The sequence below is a fragment of the Melospiza georgiana genome, chromosome 2 (genome assembly GCF_028018845.1).
Source record: "Melospiza georgiana isolate bMelGeo1 chromosome 2, bMelGeo1.pri, whole genome shotgun sequence".
NCBI classification, from domain to species: domain Eukaryota; kingdom Metazoa; phylum Chordata; class Aves; order Passeriformes; family Passerellidae; genus Melospiza; species Melospiza georgiana.
The window spans coordinates 54,116,906-54,132,811 of record NC_080431.1 but is presented as its reverse complement, the minus strand read 5'-3'; the positions used below and the strand labels follow the sequence as shown (position 1 = coordinate 54,132,811).

General features: G+C 38.6%; 2 protein-coding genes across 5 annotated transcripts in view; one reads left to right on the top strand and one right to left on the bottom strand.

Annotated features, from left to right (window-relative positions):
* RCBTB2 (RCC1 and BTB domain containing protein 2) overlaps window positions 1-8,633 on the top strand; it is a 33,089-nt gene extending 24,456 nt beyond the window's left edge. For all 4 annotated transcript variants that reach the window (XM_058044135.1, XM_058044145.1, XM_058044124.1 and 1 more), the window contains exons 11-13: window positions 837-973; window positions 1,582-1,712; window positions 4,983-8,633. In XM_058044135.1, coding sequence (XP_057900118.1) covers window positions 837-973; window positions 1,582-1,712; window positions 4,983-5,123 — 409 coding nt within the window. In that variant the 3' untranslated portion in view covers window positions 5,124-8,633. The remainder of the gene's footprint in view (window positions 1-836; window positions 974-1,581; window positions 1,713-4,982) is intronic.
* A 1,518-nt stretch (window positions 8,634-10,151) lies between these two features.
* RB1 (RB transcriptional corepressor 1) overlaps window positions 10,152-15,906 on the bottom strand; it is a 71,329-nt gene continuing 65,574 nt past the window's right edge. The window contains exons 21-27 of the mRNA XM_058018306.1: window positions 15,372-15,476; window positions 14,287-14,400; window positions 14,036-14,202; window positions 13,129-13,159; window positions 12,672-12,817; window positions 12,373-12,422; window positions 10,152-11,395 (exon numbers count right to left, since the gene is read on the bottom strand). Of these exons, the coding sequence (XP_057874289.1) occupies window positions 11,322-11,395; window positions 12,373-12,422; window positions 12,672-12,817; window positions 13,129-13,159; window positions 14,036-14,202; window positions 14,287-14,400; window positions 15,372-15,476 (687 nt within the window). The 3' untranslated portion in view covers window positions 10,152-11,321. The remainder of the gene's footprint in view (window positions 11,396-12,372; window positions 12,423-12,671; window positions 12,818-13,128; window positions 13,160-14,035; window positions 14,203-14,286; window positions 14,401-15,371; window positions 15,477-15,906) is intronic.

The window sequence follows — 15,906 nt, the reverse complement described above, 5'->3', positions numbered from 1 at the left end:
TACAGGGAAGTTTGAGTAAAAGAAGAGAAAATTCAGATGTGAGCGAGTTACAAATTAGTGTAGTACAAAGAAGTATGATTAAATTGTGGTTGTTTTAGGAGAAGTTATCAGAAGTGGAGATGTTCATTTTTATCACCAAAACATTTGAAAACAATGTGCATGCTAGGATGCTTTTTAGGGAACAGTAAGTTACAGTGCATTGTAAATTACTGTGAACTGGAAGTTGCAGATTACAGCTTCCAAAGGCAGTGCTTTGTCCTTGTTTGTATCTGTGACAAAAGTGTTCAGACTTGTAAGGAAAAGATGATGAAAGATCTGAGTGAGAGTGTCTTCACTTTCAGTAAGTTAATCCTTGAATGTCATGATTAATGCTAAATTGTGTATGGACTCGGACACTGGAATAAATGATATCTGAAATTACTAATAATTTCCCTCTTCATTGGGAAATGCTGGAGAAATCAGGGTCAAATCTCAGAAGTGTCTAAGTTAATTGTAAACTTTATGTGCTACGAGACAGGTAATAAAATTTGTTGTTAATGTATAATCGATTTTAAAAAATGGCACCAAAACTAGATGGATAATCCTTGTAGATATTGTAAGTGGAAATGGATTCTGCCATAAAATATTAACAACAGAAATAAAATTCTGAGTTATATATATCAGGCTTGTAAGACTTAAAGAAATGAACATGTTCAAAGCAAGAAATCATGTAGCTAGAGGTTCTGCTTTTGTATTCAGTCTGTGGGACTGACTTATTTTTTTCACCAACTTCTTGCTGCAGCTCATCTTTCAAGCTTAACTCTTTGCCATGTACAATTTTTGTTCGTGTTTTGTAGGTGTGAACATTTCCGCTCCGTACTCAATAATGATGATGAAATTATAGAAATGAGTGAATTTTCTTACCCTGTTTACCGAGCCTTCCTGGAATATCTGTATACAGACAACATTAGGCTCCCTCCTGAAGATGCAATAGGTATTTGCCATAAATGCAAATTACTCCAGATGATTATTTTTGAAAAGTTCAATCTAGGTGTCATTACAGAGTAAGGAAAGCAGAGCTTGTTGGTTTTAGTTTCTTCAGCACTTTAATCTTGAATGTGGCAGGTGTCAGGAAGAAAAGATGCAGTAGCAGTAAACATGCCCAAGGAGGATAAGTGGAGGGCATGCAATGAGATCAAAGGTGAAAAGTTTTCAGAAAGAACTCGTTGTTGCTCTTACTAAGAACTTCCCTTTATTTAGAAAGGCACTACTGCCATCCTGAAAGTTTACTTGTTTGAGTAGCTGTAGTGATTTTTGATCTGGAATGAAAAGGGAGCTCTTCCCTGCATGAATTTAAGAGGATGTAAGTCAGTAATTGATGTCCAGAATGAGAACAAGAGAATAGAACACTTCCATAGTAATAAAATGGTTCCTTTTTTGATAGGTCTGTAGGGGACCTTAAAAATGCACACATCACATAGGGAAAAAAAACAGAGCACATCTTTGATTAATTCAGCCTAAAACAAAAGGATAATTGATTAACTTGAAAAGCCACTAATATATTTTGCACCAGAATAGTTAAAGGTGTATAAATTTTCACAGGGCTGCTAGATTTGGCAACACTGTATAGAGAAAACAGACTGAAAAAGCTTTGCCAGCAAACGATCAAACAAGGCATTTGTGAAGAGAATGCCATTGCTCTCCTCTCTGCTGCTGTCAAGTACGAAGCTCAGGTAAGAACTTCTCCTCAGATAAGCAGATGTTTTCTGAGAAATGAAGCTGCCTAATGTAAACATGACTGTATTTAACTGATGAGGCATGATTAATGTAATTTCCTTTTCTGGCTTAACAAATGTTTTTTTTCCCTTTTTAAGCTGTTAAATAAAAATTTTAAAACTCCCAGTTTAGTGTTTTCTTCCTGCCCTTTTGGCTTGCCCCCGTGAGTCAGGGTTTTTAATCTGCTTCCTTCCTTGTCATGTGGCATTGCAGGGCTTGGCATACAAATTTCTCACTGCCATTTACATCTCTGCCTTTGGATTTTGCCCTTTCACTTCCTGAGTTCTCCACCTGATCATTTTGTCTGCCGGTGTCTGGTACAATCATTCTGGTGCTGACTTTTACAGGCAGCGGAAGGAGTCAGCTGTAAAGTCCCTGCATATTTACACTTGTGCTTTTATTAAAAAAATCTACTTTAGCAGTGCTGTTTACAATGAATTATGCTGACATACAATAAATTACCTATTGTTAATACTCCCCCCATATCCTGTCATCTGCTCTGCCCTTGGTTCTGGAATGAGTCACTAGCAGTCAGCCTGTTATCCGTGCTTTTTTGGTAAAGAAATAACTTTCAAAGATATTTTCCTTTTCTCATCTTCCTAGTGCTGTGATGATTGTGGAAATAACTGTGTGGTGGGCTTTATTATCCAAAAAGTCTGATTATGTATTTCAGATGTAGGGGACATTTCAGGTATGGGAGGCAAGTAGGAGAGACTGAAACAAACACTGAATTAATAATGTTACAATAGTCAGTGCCGTATGGAGACAGCAAACTACAGGAGATGAATTTGGGTAGGAGTTGCAAAGAGGAGACTGGAATTCAGTGAGTTCTGTGCATTGAAAGAGAGGATAACAAGAGATCAGTATATAGTAAGAGTGCCAGCTGCCAGTTACTAGGCATTTGTAACCCAGGTAGCAGAAACAGAGGGCATGGATGGCTGGGTCAAAAAGGACTTGTGCCTTCAGTGTGCTGTGCTGCTACAAGCCCAGCATGGCAGGGAAAACTCTACAGGAAGGCATGACCCAATGGTTTGGTTCTCTTAACAGCAGATTTTTCATTAAAAATTTATTCTTTAGTTTCTCCTCCTACAAACTTTCCAAAATTTTTGAACATCTTCAAAGCAGAAGTACTTTTGGTTGGTCTGTATCTGGTGAAGGATTTAAAGATATGTTCAGGTGTGTTGTGAAGTAGTGAAACTAGCCTGAACAAAGTACCAGAGTTTATAAGGCCTGAAGCACAATAGAAGGGATTGCTGGATAACTAAATACATGTTATCCTCCTCTTCCTTCTATGATTCAGTGTTTTGCTCTTTCAAAACATACTGTAACAGTTTAGCACAATTGTCAGATGAGGAATTGGTTTACTTGCCCTGGCTGCAGCATGTGCCAAACTTGGGGTGTATTGTTGCCCTCCTGCCTATACCCACGGGTCAGAGAGGGTTGGATGGGCAGCAAAGATTTCTTAAAAAAAAGATTTCAAAAACATGGGGATAACCTCTAAGGAATCATGGAATAAACCAGGACCTTCTAGTGTACTACATTAATATATCTTCTAGTGTACTACATTGAGAACAATGTGCAGTGTCAGGACCTCAGTAGAAAACTGCCAAAAGAAGGATTATGAAAGAGGCCTTATGTTTTGGAAGCTTGAAGGGATAGAATTCTATTTTTTTTGTCATTAAATGTGAACACTGCAAGTGAAAGATTATAGTGGTGTGTGACATGCCATTCCACATTGCAAATTAAATGAAGACTAACTTGACTACCATATACCTCTGTTAGGATTTAAGATGTATAAAAATATTTTTTCCTATCCTCAGAAAATACTAAGAGTTTCTGCTACAAGTTAATTTAAAGCATATTTCTCATACACACTGTAGCAAAGTTTAGACTAATCATCTTCTATAAAACAGAATTAAAAAGACAGTATTTCTTGAAACTGCAAAATTACTGACTGATTCTCTATAACCTATGGTTCTATTCATACCAGCATCAGAAAAACTAGCTGCTGATAGTTTTAGCTAGTATAAAAATTTACACATTGACTGTAAAGCAGCTCAGGTTCTAACAGTGCCATTTCAGAAGTCTGCTGGAACTTAAGGTGTCACTGTCTTTGATTGTCTACATTTTTATTTCCTCTGGTTTTTTGCTTTTTCTATTCTCATTCCTCTTCTACTTTCCCAGTAGTTGTTGATGAGATACTTGCTATACCATATTTCTTCTTTAAGGATATTTTGTGTTTCAGTTTATGCTTTAGTTACGTCTTGAAACGTGGAATCTAAGGAAAAGTTTTCAAAAGAAAATGCACAGGTAGTCTGCTGAGTGTCTTGCTACTATTAATGCCAGGCTGCAATGTTTGTGTAGTTAACATAGAATCAAATTGGCTTGGGTTACTCTTTTTGCTGTAACCCTTGAAGAGTTTTATAGTTTATGGTTTAATTCTGACTTCCTTGCTGCTGGCTCCAGCTCTGTATGCAGAAGGTAATTAATTTTTCTTCACAGCAAGTTGTTGCATAGGAGCCAACTAAAGGAGGCTGAGCCAGTGCATGGAGAGAAAGATTGCCACTGTTGTGAGGAGTCTGAGTGGGAAGAATTTGCTGCATGCAATCGTGGTTGTTTGGCTTGTAGCCATGCTGTGCTGAGCATCTTCTTACAGTGAGACCAGGACAAGACAGAACCTTTTGTGCTCTCTGGGAATCCCATTAGACAGAGGAATTCAGTTCCTAGGTTTGCCATGAAAGACATATGTATCCTAACATGCAGTTTGTGTTCAGCAAGTATCATCCCCTTTTACATCATATTCTGCTTTTATTTCCAGCATGACTAGCAGATCTGCTGTTTTTCACAGGACATTCACTACTGAATTCAGTGCAGGGAGGACAAGAAATGAGTTATTGATGCTCTAGTAGTTCTTTTTGGGGCAATTTGATGGCTTCACTTGTTGGTAACTTTTCTAATGAGCATGTAGTAAATTCTAGTAAATGTGATGGAGGTCTAGAGTTGATTTAGGTGGCTACTCCTATTTTCTCAAAGTGGGTTTATTGAATAGTTTGTATGAAAAAACTTCATCCTATCATTTGTGATCTCATCAAAAGGATAGAAAAGGGGTTGATAATAGGAACAATCTGGTATATTTTTTGCTAATTAAATGACAAATTTGAAACAAAGTAGTAATGTTCATAATTTTATCAGTCATTCATATACAAATTACTCAAATTTGTTCCTAGGACTTGGAAGAATTTTGCTTCAGATTTTGCATAAACCATTTGACTGTTGTTACACAAACTCAAGGCTTTGCAGACATGGACCATGACCTCCTGAAAAACTTCATTAGCAAAGCCAGCAGAGTGGGAGCATTCCGAAATTGAGGTCTGACTACTACCGAGCTGAAGAGCACATCCTCTTCCCTTCTGGAAATACTTTCCCTTTGGAGAACTACCCCGTGGTCAGAATGTGCAATGGTTTGGAAGGAAAGTCTCGGTGTCCATCAGCTTAGGGAGTGTGTAGAAGTCCACTGACATGTAGGCTTTGTTGTAAGGATGGCTACAGTGAAGGTGTGTGGTGACTGTTCCTTGCCAAGAGCCAGAATTTAACACAAAAATCTAATGCAGTAACTACCCTTTCCTACCCAAAGTCAAGCAAACTAAGCTTGTCATTATCTAGTCTGTCTAGTTACTAATTTTTTTTAAACAGTCTGTGTTTGGATTTCATGGCACAGTGACCTCTTTGCTGCTAAAACTTTCATCGTCTGTTTTTGTCTGAAAACTCGGTTAATATGCCATCATGGGCTTTTTTTATAATCCAGTGGAGATACAAACTTGTGTTTCTGGACATGTGGTAAAGTTCCATAAGTTCTTTAGGATGCGAGGCTTTGTGGTTTGTAGAAGGGTGTGTCTCATTTGTTGTTTATTTGGGAGTTAATTTATGAGGAGCTTCAGCAGGATATTACAGTTTTGAGTTCTTGTCTCATTGTTTGGCCAGAATGAAAAGGGTCTCCCTTTCCACTACACCAGGCATGTCCCTGGCACCCCAATGGAAGCACTCATCAAGTTTGTCTGGGATGTAAATTGTCATGCCGTGAATTTGACTACTAAGAAAACCACCTAGTTACAAACCCAAACAAGCATTCTTCAAGTTCTGCTTGAGGCATATTTAGTTTTACTATCTCTCCTCAGATCAACTTCAGAAAAATGGAGAAAAAGGTGATTTTCAAGTGGTAACTTCAAATTAATTAAATTTTTAAGAGTGAACTGACATTATATTCCAAATGGTGATAAAGGTAACTTGTCCAAATAGGGCATTTCAGATTCTCCTGTGGTCAGAGCTGTGAGGTGAGCACTCCACTTTCCTTTCAGGGCTGTTCAGGAGAGAGGAGATGCCCTCTGGCCATGCCTCTCTCCCAGCACTGATCATTGGTGGCTGAGGTAGAGTAGATGCTTCATTCCTAATTGGCTGAAATGAATTAAGGTGAAAATCCACCCAGTGCTGCACAGAGAGAGGTTTGCCCCGTTACAGAAGATGTGGAGCTTATGGAGCATTTACTTGAATTTTGTAACAGGTAACTGTGAATTAACCTTGAGAATTTCAGATTTTAACTGAGTGAAGTGACTTCAAGTGCCTTTTGCAGTATTTTACAAATGGGGAAGAAAAAAGCTGGGTGACCAGGCTCGGGACACCAGATGGACTCACAAATATAATTATGGACTCACAAATATAATTATGTAAGTAGTCATGCAGCCTTCCTGCAGGTCCCTGCTGTGCCACAGCATCCTTCAGTGATGTTTTCTAATCCTCAAATGTGCTTTCTAAGAACTTAATTCCCTTAAATTATCACGTCTTCATGTCTAAGGTGGAAACAGCTGTTCTTTACTATATTGGAGGCTCATTTCTCAAACAATCCTGTTCTTTGAGGAAGAGTATGAGGAAAAAGAGGAAAAGGAGTAGTGAGTAGTACCCCCTTCACCCCAGGCCCTGTGTGTATGACTAGAAAGGTGAAGCGCACAGGTAGCAGAATTTACTTAGGAAGAGGTTGATGAGCAAATATTTTAGAAAATGCTGTGGTAAATATTTAACTGTGTTTTTGATATTTGCCTCAGACTCTCACTAGAAATACATTGGATTATCTACTGCTAACAAGCACATTCTGCCACCCCCTCAGTGATGAGTATGACTTCCTCCAGCAGTGTTAAGTCTGTTCTTAGCAGCTGTGTCAGTATTTTGTATTCAAACAGAAGTGGTCAAAACCTTTCCAATCCATAATGCTGATTCATCAAAAACACAGCTTTGCTGGGGGAGGAGATCAGTTTTGCTAAGTTTGTGTTGAGAAGCACTTGGCACCAGCACACAGCCAGAGGTTCCTGCAGACAGTGAAACAGTGTCACCGTAGGGCACAATTTTGCTGCCAACCCTGTGTGCTGTAGCCCAGCACTGATCATGCCAGTGTGGGCACAAGGGATTCCATGAAAGCCAAGGCTGCAGATCCCTGGCTAAGCCTGAGATGCCAGATTCACCTGCCAGCACTTCCTTCAGGGCAGCAGTGCCCAGAACAAGGGTGTACCACCACATCCCAGCCTTGGGGCAGCAGCTGGCACCATCCCCTGTCCCATCCACCCCCATGGCAGCACACTGGCACACATCCAGTCCCACTGGGAAATGGAACCAGCTGGGAAACCCCTCCCCTGCTGCTGGCATGGCACTGGTCACACCAGCTCTCTTAAGGTGTGGATTATGAAAGGTCTCTCCGCATGTTTCTGTTGTTTTACTCAGAAGAATCAAAAAATTATAAATGTTAAATGATGGGGGTTTTTCTGACTCAACATCTGATCACAAACCTTCCCTGGCTGTCTGGGGACACTGCTCCATGGAATGATAGCACTGGAGAGAGGGACCACTCTCCTCCGTTAGCTCAAGTTCATAATGAAGTAGTTGAACAGGGATTGCAGTTGTCTTGGCACAAGACATTTTTGGCTTAATAGAACAAAGTGTCATTTCTTCTCCAATTTACTTCCTTCCTGCTCATTATTTCCAGCCAACCATACACATTAAAGCCTACTTGCAATTTCAGAATAATTGACAAAGCCTGTAATTTTGAGAAAAAGCATCTCTGGACGGAATGAGGGTGATTCTAAAGGTCCAATGTGTCAGCGTTGGCTTTTATTTTGTATCATCTGACCTGGATGTAATAGTGTTACATTCATAGAAACACTTATTTATTTAATTTTTTTAAATTTTCATTGCATGTGTTCAAAGAAAAACCACCCTTACTGGCTTAGGTGGTTAAATGTGGGTGCATGGATGTAAATATTGAAACCCAACTGTGGGACATTTCAGAAGAAATTAGGGATGCTTTTTACTGTGGTCAGATGGACTGCAGCAACCTTGTGTTTGTGTATCTTGCAGACTAAATACTTAATAAAGTATTGTTGTGTTTTAGGATATAACAGAAAAAAGATATTTATTAAAAAGTGAACATTTGGTCAAGCAGAAACTGTGTCTGGGGTTGAAATAAAAAGCAATGTTCTCTTTTCAAGAAAGGAGTCTGGAAAAAAAAAAAAAGTACATGGGTAGGATCATTTGAAGGTTCTACTAAGTTACTGAAGCTAAAAGCCAGCACTGCCTTGTCATCTAGTATCCACCTGTAGTTCTGTTACAATGCTTGGTAACTATGTAAACTGCTGTTTTTGTATGATCTGAACACTTTCCATGGACTTTCCTTGTAAAACAAAGCATTTATTTGCCCCAGAGAGGCAGGATTCATTGGCCACCACCCAATGATGTAGAAAGTTTACAGCCTGATTTTACATAAATGATTTTTTTGTTCTATATAAGCTTACCTGGTTTAATAGACCATTAATAAAAATGCCATAATGTTTAAAACAGTTTGAATGGGACTTTTTTCCTTTCTTTTCAGTAAAAATGAAGAAAGTTTGATGCTTGTAGACTGAATTGACTGTATGGGGGGGGGGGGGGGGGAAGTAAAGCAGATAATATTTCACAGAGGTACCTTGAAGGCTATTTGTGTTCTTAAAAATCAGCGTCTCCAGATAACACATTTGTAAGCTGGAGAATGTCTTCAAGAAATCAATGCCCTGGTGACTTAATAAACTGCGATTAATAAAATGGTCCTCAGAACACCAATCATTGTTTCTTAAGCAAATGTAAATTATGACAAGCTTGTTACATTTAAAATATGTCAGCTTGTAGCACGGAAGAAGAAATAAGCTCCTATGACACGTAAGAACAAACAGCATTTGGAAACAGTGGACAGCAGGAAGAGATTAAGGTATAAAGCATCAAATGAAGAGGCTGGGAGCCAGCTCATCCACCTTCACATGGCTGCAGAGCCAGGCTGACAGACTCCATTCCCTTAAGCACCAATGGACCAAAATGGGCCTTTAAAGGATACAATTTACCTGACCTCATCTTACACCCAGGGCAGCTTCAGCTTTCTACAGAAATTGATGCCTGATGTTAAGAGCACCTAAAATAGCCTTCACATTTTGTGCCCAGCTTCTGTTGTGATTCCAAATTTTCTTTTTTCCTGGAAAAGTTTCAATATTCCAGGCCATTTTTAGTACAGCAAGGTCTCACTCTAAGAAAAGTGGTGTCAAACACAGTAAGATTTCCATATCTAATAAAAAGCCATTAGTTTCAGTATGTATTTATTTGGATAGGTACCATATGAAATCACCTAATATAAGAAAATCACTGACTGTAAATCCTTTAAAAGCTATTTTATTTATCTTGAAAGGCAGGAACTGATTAGTTGTATAAAATAATATTGTACATTTGATGTAAAGCCTTCAGTCTGTTTGAACAAAAAAAACCACATTGTCACAGTAAAGAAAGAATGAATCTGTGTAGATACTGGACTCTGTATCATCCCTCCAGCCAAAGGACTGCTGTAACAGAGCTTACAGTCAGTGCACCCCAAGGTTAACACATATCCTGTCTGTAAAACTGCAAAAAGTGAGAAAATAAACATAAGGTACTCTGGAAAGTTCTGTACATCTTCAGTAAGGAAGTTGGAGCCATACTGAGTCTAAAACTCCCTCAATATTATTTTTAAATTAATTTACAGTTTTTGCTGCTCATAGAATTTTTAGTAGTTCTAGGGTTAGCTTTGAATCAACACAAGAACTTTAAAAAACTTCCTACTCTAGGTACTCTAGGATCAGCTAAACAATCTGTAAATAAGCTCCCTGGAAGACATTGGTATAAAACGTTTGTGCCATTAATAGCATGCTTTTTTACTGTAGCTGTTCTTGACTTAACAAGCTGCAAAAGCTAACATTCATAAAAATGGGTAATTTTGAAGCAGGACAATTGATTTGCTTATATTTTAATCCACTGGAAATAAAACGTGCTTTTGTTAATTGGCTAGTATTGTAGTAAAAGTATTGGATGGTTTTGTTTGGGTTTTTTTGCTAGTTGCAACCATTGACAAGTTGCCCAATTATCTGCCTTTTCAGTAAAGGCAGAAGGGTTTTCCCAACGTGGGTTCACCTTACTGCAGATGCTGCAGTAAGGCCAATGGGGATGCCCTGTGCTTTTAGAGACCAGGCTGCTCTTACCTGGAACCCAGCTGGAGACACTCAGCTTCCAGCTGTTCCTCAAGCTCTCTGGCTTGGCTACAGTTAGGTGAAAATTTGAAGAAATCAAGAAAATTCTACATCTTTAGAATTTTGAAATCTTGTGAGTACCAGGTATGGTTTAGGTTTGTTGGTTTTTGGGGGTTTTTTGGGGGGTTTTTGTTTTGTTTTTTTCTTGTAATACTTGAGATCTCCCACGATAAGAAAGGGCACATCAATTACTCTGCATATGGGAAGAAGCTTCAGCTTCTGGGAAGTTTCAGTGTGGGATTCTGGGATGAATCTCTATGGGATTCATACTCCCTGAAATTCAAACTAAGGGACAGTGTAACTGCCTTCCAAAATGACACTGGGGTGGGAGCTGGGGAAGCAAAAACTACAAAATGCCAAGTGTTGGTGTCAGTAGTAAGGCTATGAAATGATTTCACTTTGAATTCAGGTTGTACTCCTGAGGTGAGGCCCCTTCTCTGCAAGGCCCCCAGCTGCTGTCCCATTTAATTTAATGGGAATTTGATGTGCTAATTATGAACAGAGACAGGAAGTCTTTGCAGTAATTGGCCCACCATTTTCAAAATTTGCAAATAATGAAAACCTAATAATCAAAGCTAAGAAACAAAATTAGTGCATTTCAAAATCATTCTAGCTAACATTTCACCTTTAGACATAAAAAATTCAATCCAACGAGACTGAACTGGCTTAAATCAGTAATGCTGCAACAGGAAATTCAGACACTTTCCAAGACTTTTAAAAAATCCTCAAAAAATATATAAATTAAATTCAGTGGCTTACATTGTATATATGCTACATCATAAGGCAAAGTATAATGGAAAACATTTAACAATTTAAAAAGTACAAATGTTTTCAACTAGCAGTTTGGAACTGAAAGCAACTAAAAAGCAACTCTATTAATGAAGGCTGTAAAACAAAAACAATTTAAGAGGGCTGGCAGTGCAGCCCCTGGTCCTGAGAAGAATCTCACTTATCTTCAGTGGCTGAGGTATCATTTCCATCATTCTGCTTCTGCTTTTGCATTCTTGTTCGAGTAGATGCTACAAGAAAACCCAGCAAAGAAAAAGAATGAAATATTTATTCGTAATTACTTTGGACTGATTATTGGAAAAAGTTGTAATGACACAAGGAATAGAAGTACATTATTCTATTGTAAACAAACCAAATCCCTCATTATAGGATGAACACCTGATTTTGCACTGTTTCAGCCATTCTTGCTCAATCTTACAGATCTTATGAAATTCCTTCCACCTGTTCACTCCAGTTCTCATTGTCTCTGTCCCCTCACTGTGTCCATTTCCACCCTCCAGGTGGGCAGATGGTCCATGTCACATCAGGAATCTCGCCAGGCAGAGGCTGTGGGCTGAGCAGTGCCCACATCCCAGAGACAGCCTGCCCAGGAATGCCCTTTCCCCTCAGTGGCACACACCAACACCACTGGACACAAGACAGAGCTCTCCTTCTTAACCCCCACCATAAATCAACACTGAAACATTTTCCCTACCTTAAAACACAGAAGCCTGGATCCACACTCATACCTATCTTGATGAGCAATGTAAGAGTTTTTAATGGGCAAATCTGCTCAGCTGCAGAGCTCAGATTCTCAGAGAGTGAGAATGCCTGGCCAGGCCAAGTGTGCTTCTCACAAGTGGAAAATACAACTCAGACGTGGGGGTGGGGCTGTTTTGCTTTTTATGAGCTAGATTTGAATTTCATTTCAAAACAGAAAAGTGATGCCATAAGATCTGAAAGAAATGCTGACCCACAGCAGAAGAAAAACCAGTCTCAGACATTTCCCTATAAAAGCAAAGCAACAAAAAATCTGCATACGGTTTTCCTGTGTACATAAATTTCCATTTTGTAATCTGCATTTTCAAGATTATATGCAGGAAGTACAAAAGCTAAGCAAATTATCCAGATCACATCGGTGTTGAACAATGTTTTCATCTGAGTGGGCCCAAGCGCTCTTATCCAAGGCACTCAGGGCTCTCCAGATTATGAGAAAAGTAATACTCACTCATTTCTGCAAGCTTTTGTTGGAACTTGGACTCCTGGGGTAGGTGTTTGCTACAGAAAGAAAGCATAAGGTTAAGTTAGTAACTTTTTACACCTTCATAACCTAAACTTTAAATAAAGAGAGTCACTTTTTGACATCAAAGCATGTAATTGAGGAGCTTCATGCTCCCATCTCTCATTTGATTCAGCTGCTAAAGCTCACAAATTAACACGAGAGAGGGTATCAGGAGGAAGTTAGGATGAAGGCCCTGAGACCCCAATACATGCCACACCTCTGAAAAGCCCGGGGCAATCTCTCACCTTCCATCTGCCTCGTCCGTCCCCTCTATATCGAAGCGCAGCCTCTTCAGTGGCTTCGGGGCAGCAGCTCCCACGTCTGCACTGCGCTTCAGCTGCCCCTCACTGTTGCACAACATCTGGTTGATTTTTTGGAACTTTTCAGAAGTCTGAAGTGACAAGAAAACAGGGAAAGAATTGCCAATAAATCCTGAAGCCACTCCAACTTTGCAGATTATCCAAAAAAATTAGGAGTTCTTAAAACTCTGGAGTTTTAAGGACCCTTATCTTGTGTCAAAGCAACTAAAATAAAATGCAACACATTTTGAAGGTGAAGTCTAGATATTTAAAAGGAGTTAACAGAATTACTTTAGTAAATCAGGTACACTCATTGGCCTGCTCTAGATATGTGAGCAGGCTACCCCATTCCTCCAAAAGTTACATGCATTTAAGACCAGGCATCAAAGATGTTAAAACTCACCCCAAATGATTCTCCAATGGACACCAAAATTCTGCCAAATGAAGAAGAGAAGTTTAAGCTCCATTTAACCATGACAGAAGCATTGACTAATTTGCACAGGTTAGCACAAGGCACTAACAAGATCTCTTCCTCTCTCTCTGCATTAACAGTGCAAATCCATACTGTGCTTTACTGTGTTGAGACATTTCTCTTTGAGCCACTGAATGCTCAATCACCAAATAAACTGAATCACACAGACAGACATGAAATTATGGCTTGAAAGAATCAGAGGCCCCCAGAGTCTGTCCTGTATCAGAAAGAAAAGCCTTCAGTGCTGGGTACCCAGAAAATCATCCTCTCATCTCTACCTTCAGGTGTCTGCTAATCAAAGTCATGCAGGACTTCAACCTAAAGTACACAATAACATTTAAACTTTTGTGCACAGTGGGACTCACTTGATCCTAGTCTGAAAAGCCACTGGAAACTGGTACATTTACTGTCATCCTCATCTGCTAAGAGCCAGTAACCAACAGTTTGAAATGTTCTGTTCAGCCAGCTAAACAAACATTTTGTTGCAAAAAAGTATTTTCTCTTTAAAGGAGCTGACAAAGCTCATCTGTGTTTATCAGGAGTGTCATGCAGGGTCAAAGCCACCAACATTTATAGCAACCAGGTCAGGAAACTCTTCTTTGGTGGGGGGTAAAAAAAAAAAAAAAAAAAAAAAAGAGGAAAAAACCTACAAAAAATCTCCTTGAGCACAACAGAAAAGCATTGAATGATGAATAGAGATTCCAAATACAGGATAAAAACTATTAATAGAAATTATATGATAGCCACAGACAAACTAGACTGCAGTTTTTCAATTTGCTTCCACTAATATCTCCCAAATACCTTAAATTTAGTCCAAAAATGCTTGTCAACAACGTACCTAGACCTTGGAGTCATCTTTGTGGGTGACTGAAACCCATCAGAGAATTTGTATGGGCTCTTGAGAGGTGAGATGTAGATGTTATTGCCAGCAGGGACACGCCGAGGAGAGTTGGAGAACTGGTAAGGACTGCGAGGAATGTGTGGGATTGGTGACAGAGTGGGAGGCTATAAAAATAATAAAATAATCATAAGGTTTGATTGCCTGTATATTTCTAGTCTGTTGAATAATGAACAGAGGTAATGGCTTACCCTGCTGGAAGCATACTGCAAAATGTTTGTTTTCAGCTTCTGCATAAACACTAAGTTGTAAAAGACTATGATGGAGTCATATTGTTCTTCTCGGATAAGAACATGTTTGAAAGTCTGCATAGAGTGAGAAAATCATACACAGATTAAAAAAATATAAGGAATGAAAATTTTACATTTGACAAACTCATAAAGTCACTCAAAGTCTGTGTTAGATTAAGAGCTAGGATGGCACATGAGCTATATTCAAGACATTGTAATTTCTCTAAACTGTTGGGATTTTTCCACATGTGTTTGAACACCAGCACCTACTTCATTAACTGGCACAGCCCCTTGGTGTGAACACAGTTCTAACATTTTCCAAATTTAAGTACGATTTGCTTTCACACCCATGTGTCAAAAAGTCTAGACTACTGTGCATGCCTTGGAAGGCTAAAAAACTCATTACTGACCTGATGGGGATAAAACAGTTCTACAGGCTTGGAGACAGAAGTCTGGAGTTTAGCCAAGATCCACAAATACACTATGAGAAATTCTGCTACTGAGGGGATGCTACAGTTCCATTAAATATTAAATAGTGAGGGGTTTTCTATAGATTTCATTACTGTGCTGTGCAAAAATTTCAGTACACTGAAGTTCCTGTGAAGGAAGGAACTTCTTCATGTTAGAATTAAGCTGGCAACTTTAATACATACACAGCTGTTTGATATATAGCCATACATCTCTATTTGCTATCAAACTGTGTTTCTGTTGAAAGCTTCTGTAGAAAGTAATCTGCTTCTCTTCCCTTAATGCTCCAAGGAAGTTAGACAACTCATAAAGAAACTTGTGTTACTTTTGAAAATCTTATTAGCTCTAGACATAAATTTTTCATCTAGACCCCAAATACAGTCATAAACCATTGTTACATACTTTTCAAAAGATGGAATGAAATTTGTTTTCTGAGGAGAGTTACCAAACTATTTATGCAAGATGTTTAAGAGATATTTAGTATTAGAGTCAGTTTTCTCCTCCACAAAATGGAGATGCAGTGAAGCAGAAATTTTCCTTTTTTTTTATGGAGGAATAACATTTAAGAACTTCCATACCTCTTGATTTGTGTTGCAAAGCTCCTTGTATGCTGAAACTATCATTTTAAATCGAAGATCTACATTCTTTACTTTGCATATGCCATACATGGAACACATCATGATCTATTAAAGAAACAAGACAACTGAAAATTAATTCAGCTTCTTCATTTCAAGTTAAGCAAGCAAAACTTATTTAAAAGGCAGAACTATTTGATGAGATTTTGTCTGCTATGCAGTTTAAACAGAATTCCCAAACGATTTACACTCAGAATGTTGAGGGTTGTTGGGCATTGCAAAGGAATTTTAAATAACTCCTGTTGGCACAGTTTTTTTTCTCAGAGTTGCCAAATCTCATTGCTTTATCACAAATCTCATAATGTTGAATTGCTTACTTAAATCACAGTCCAAAGAATTACTGACTAATGAGTTTCTTGCCTTTTTTTTTCTTCTTTAAATAAATGTAAATAACTTTCTTTTATTGATTGTGCTCTATAAACTAGCAGACAACTCAACTTAAAAAGAACTTTTAGAACATAAGTTAACATAATGCTAC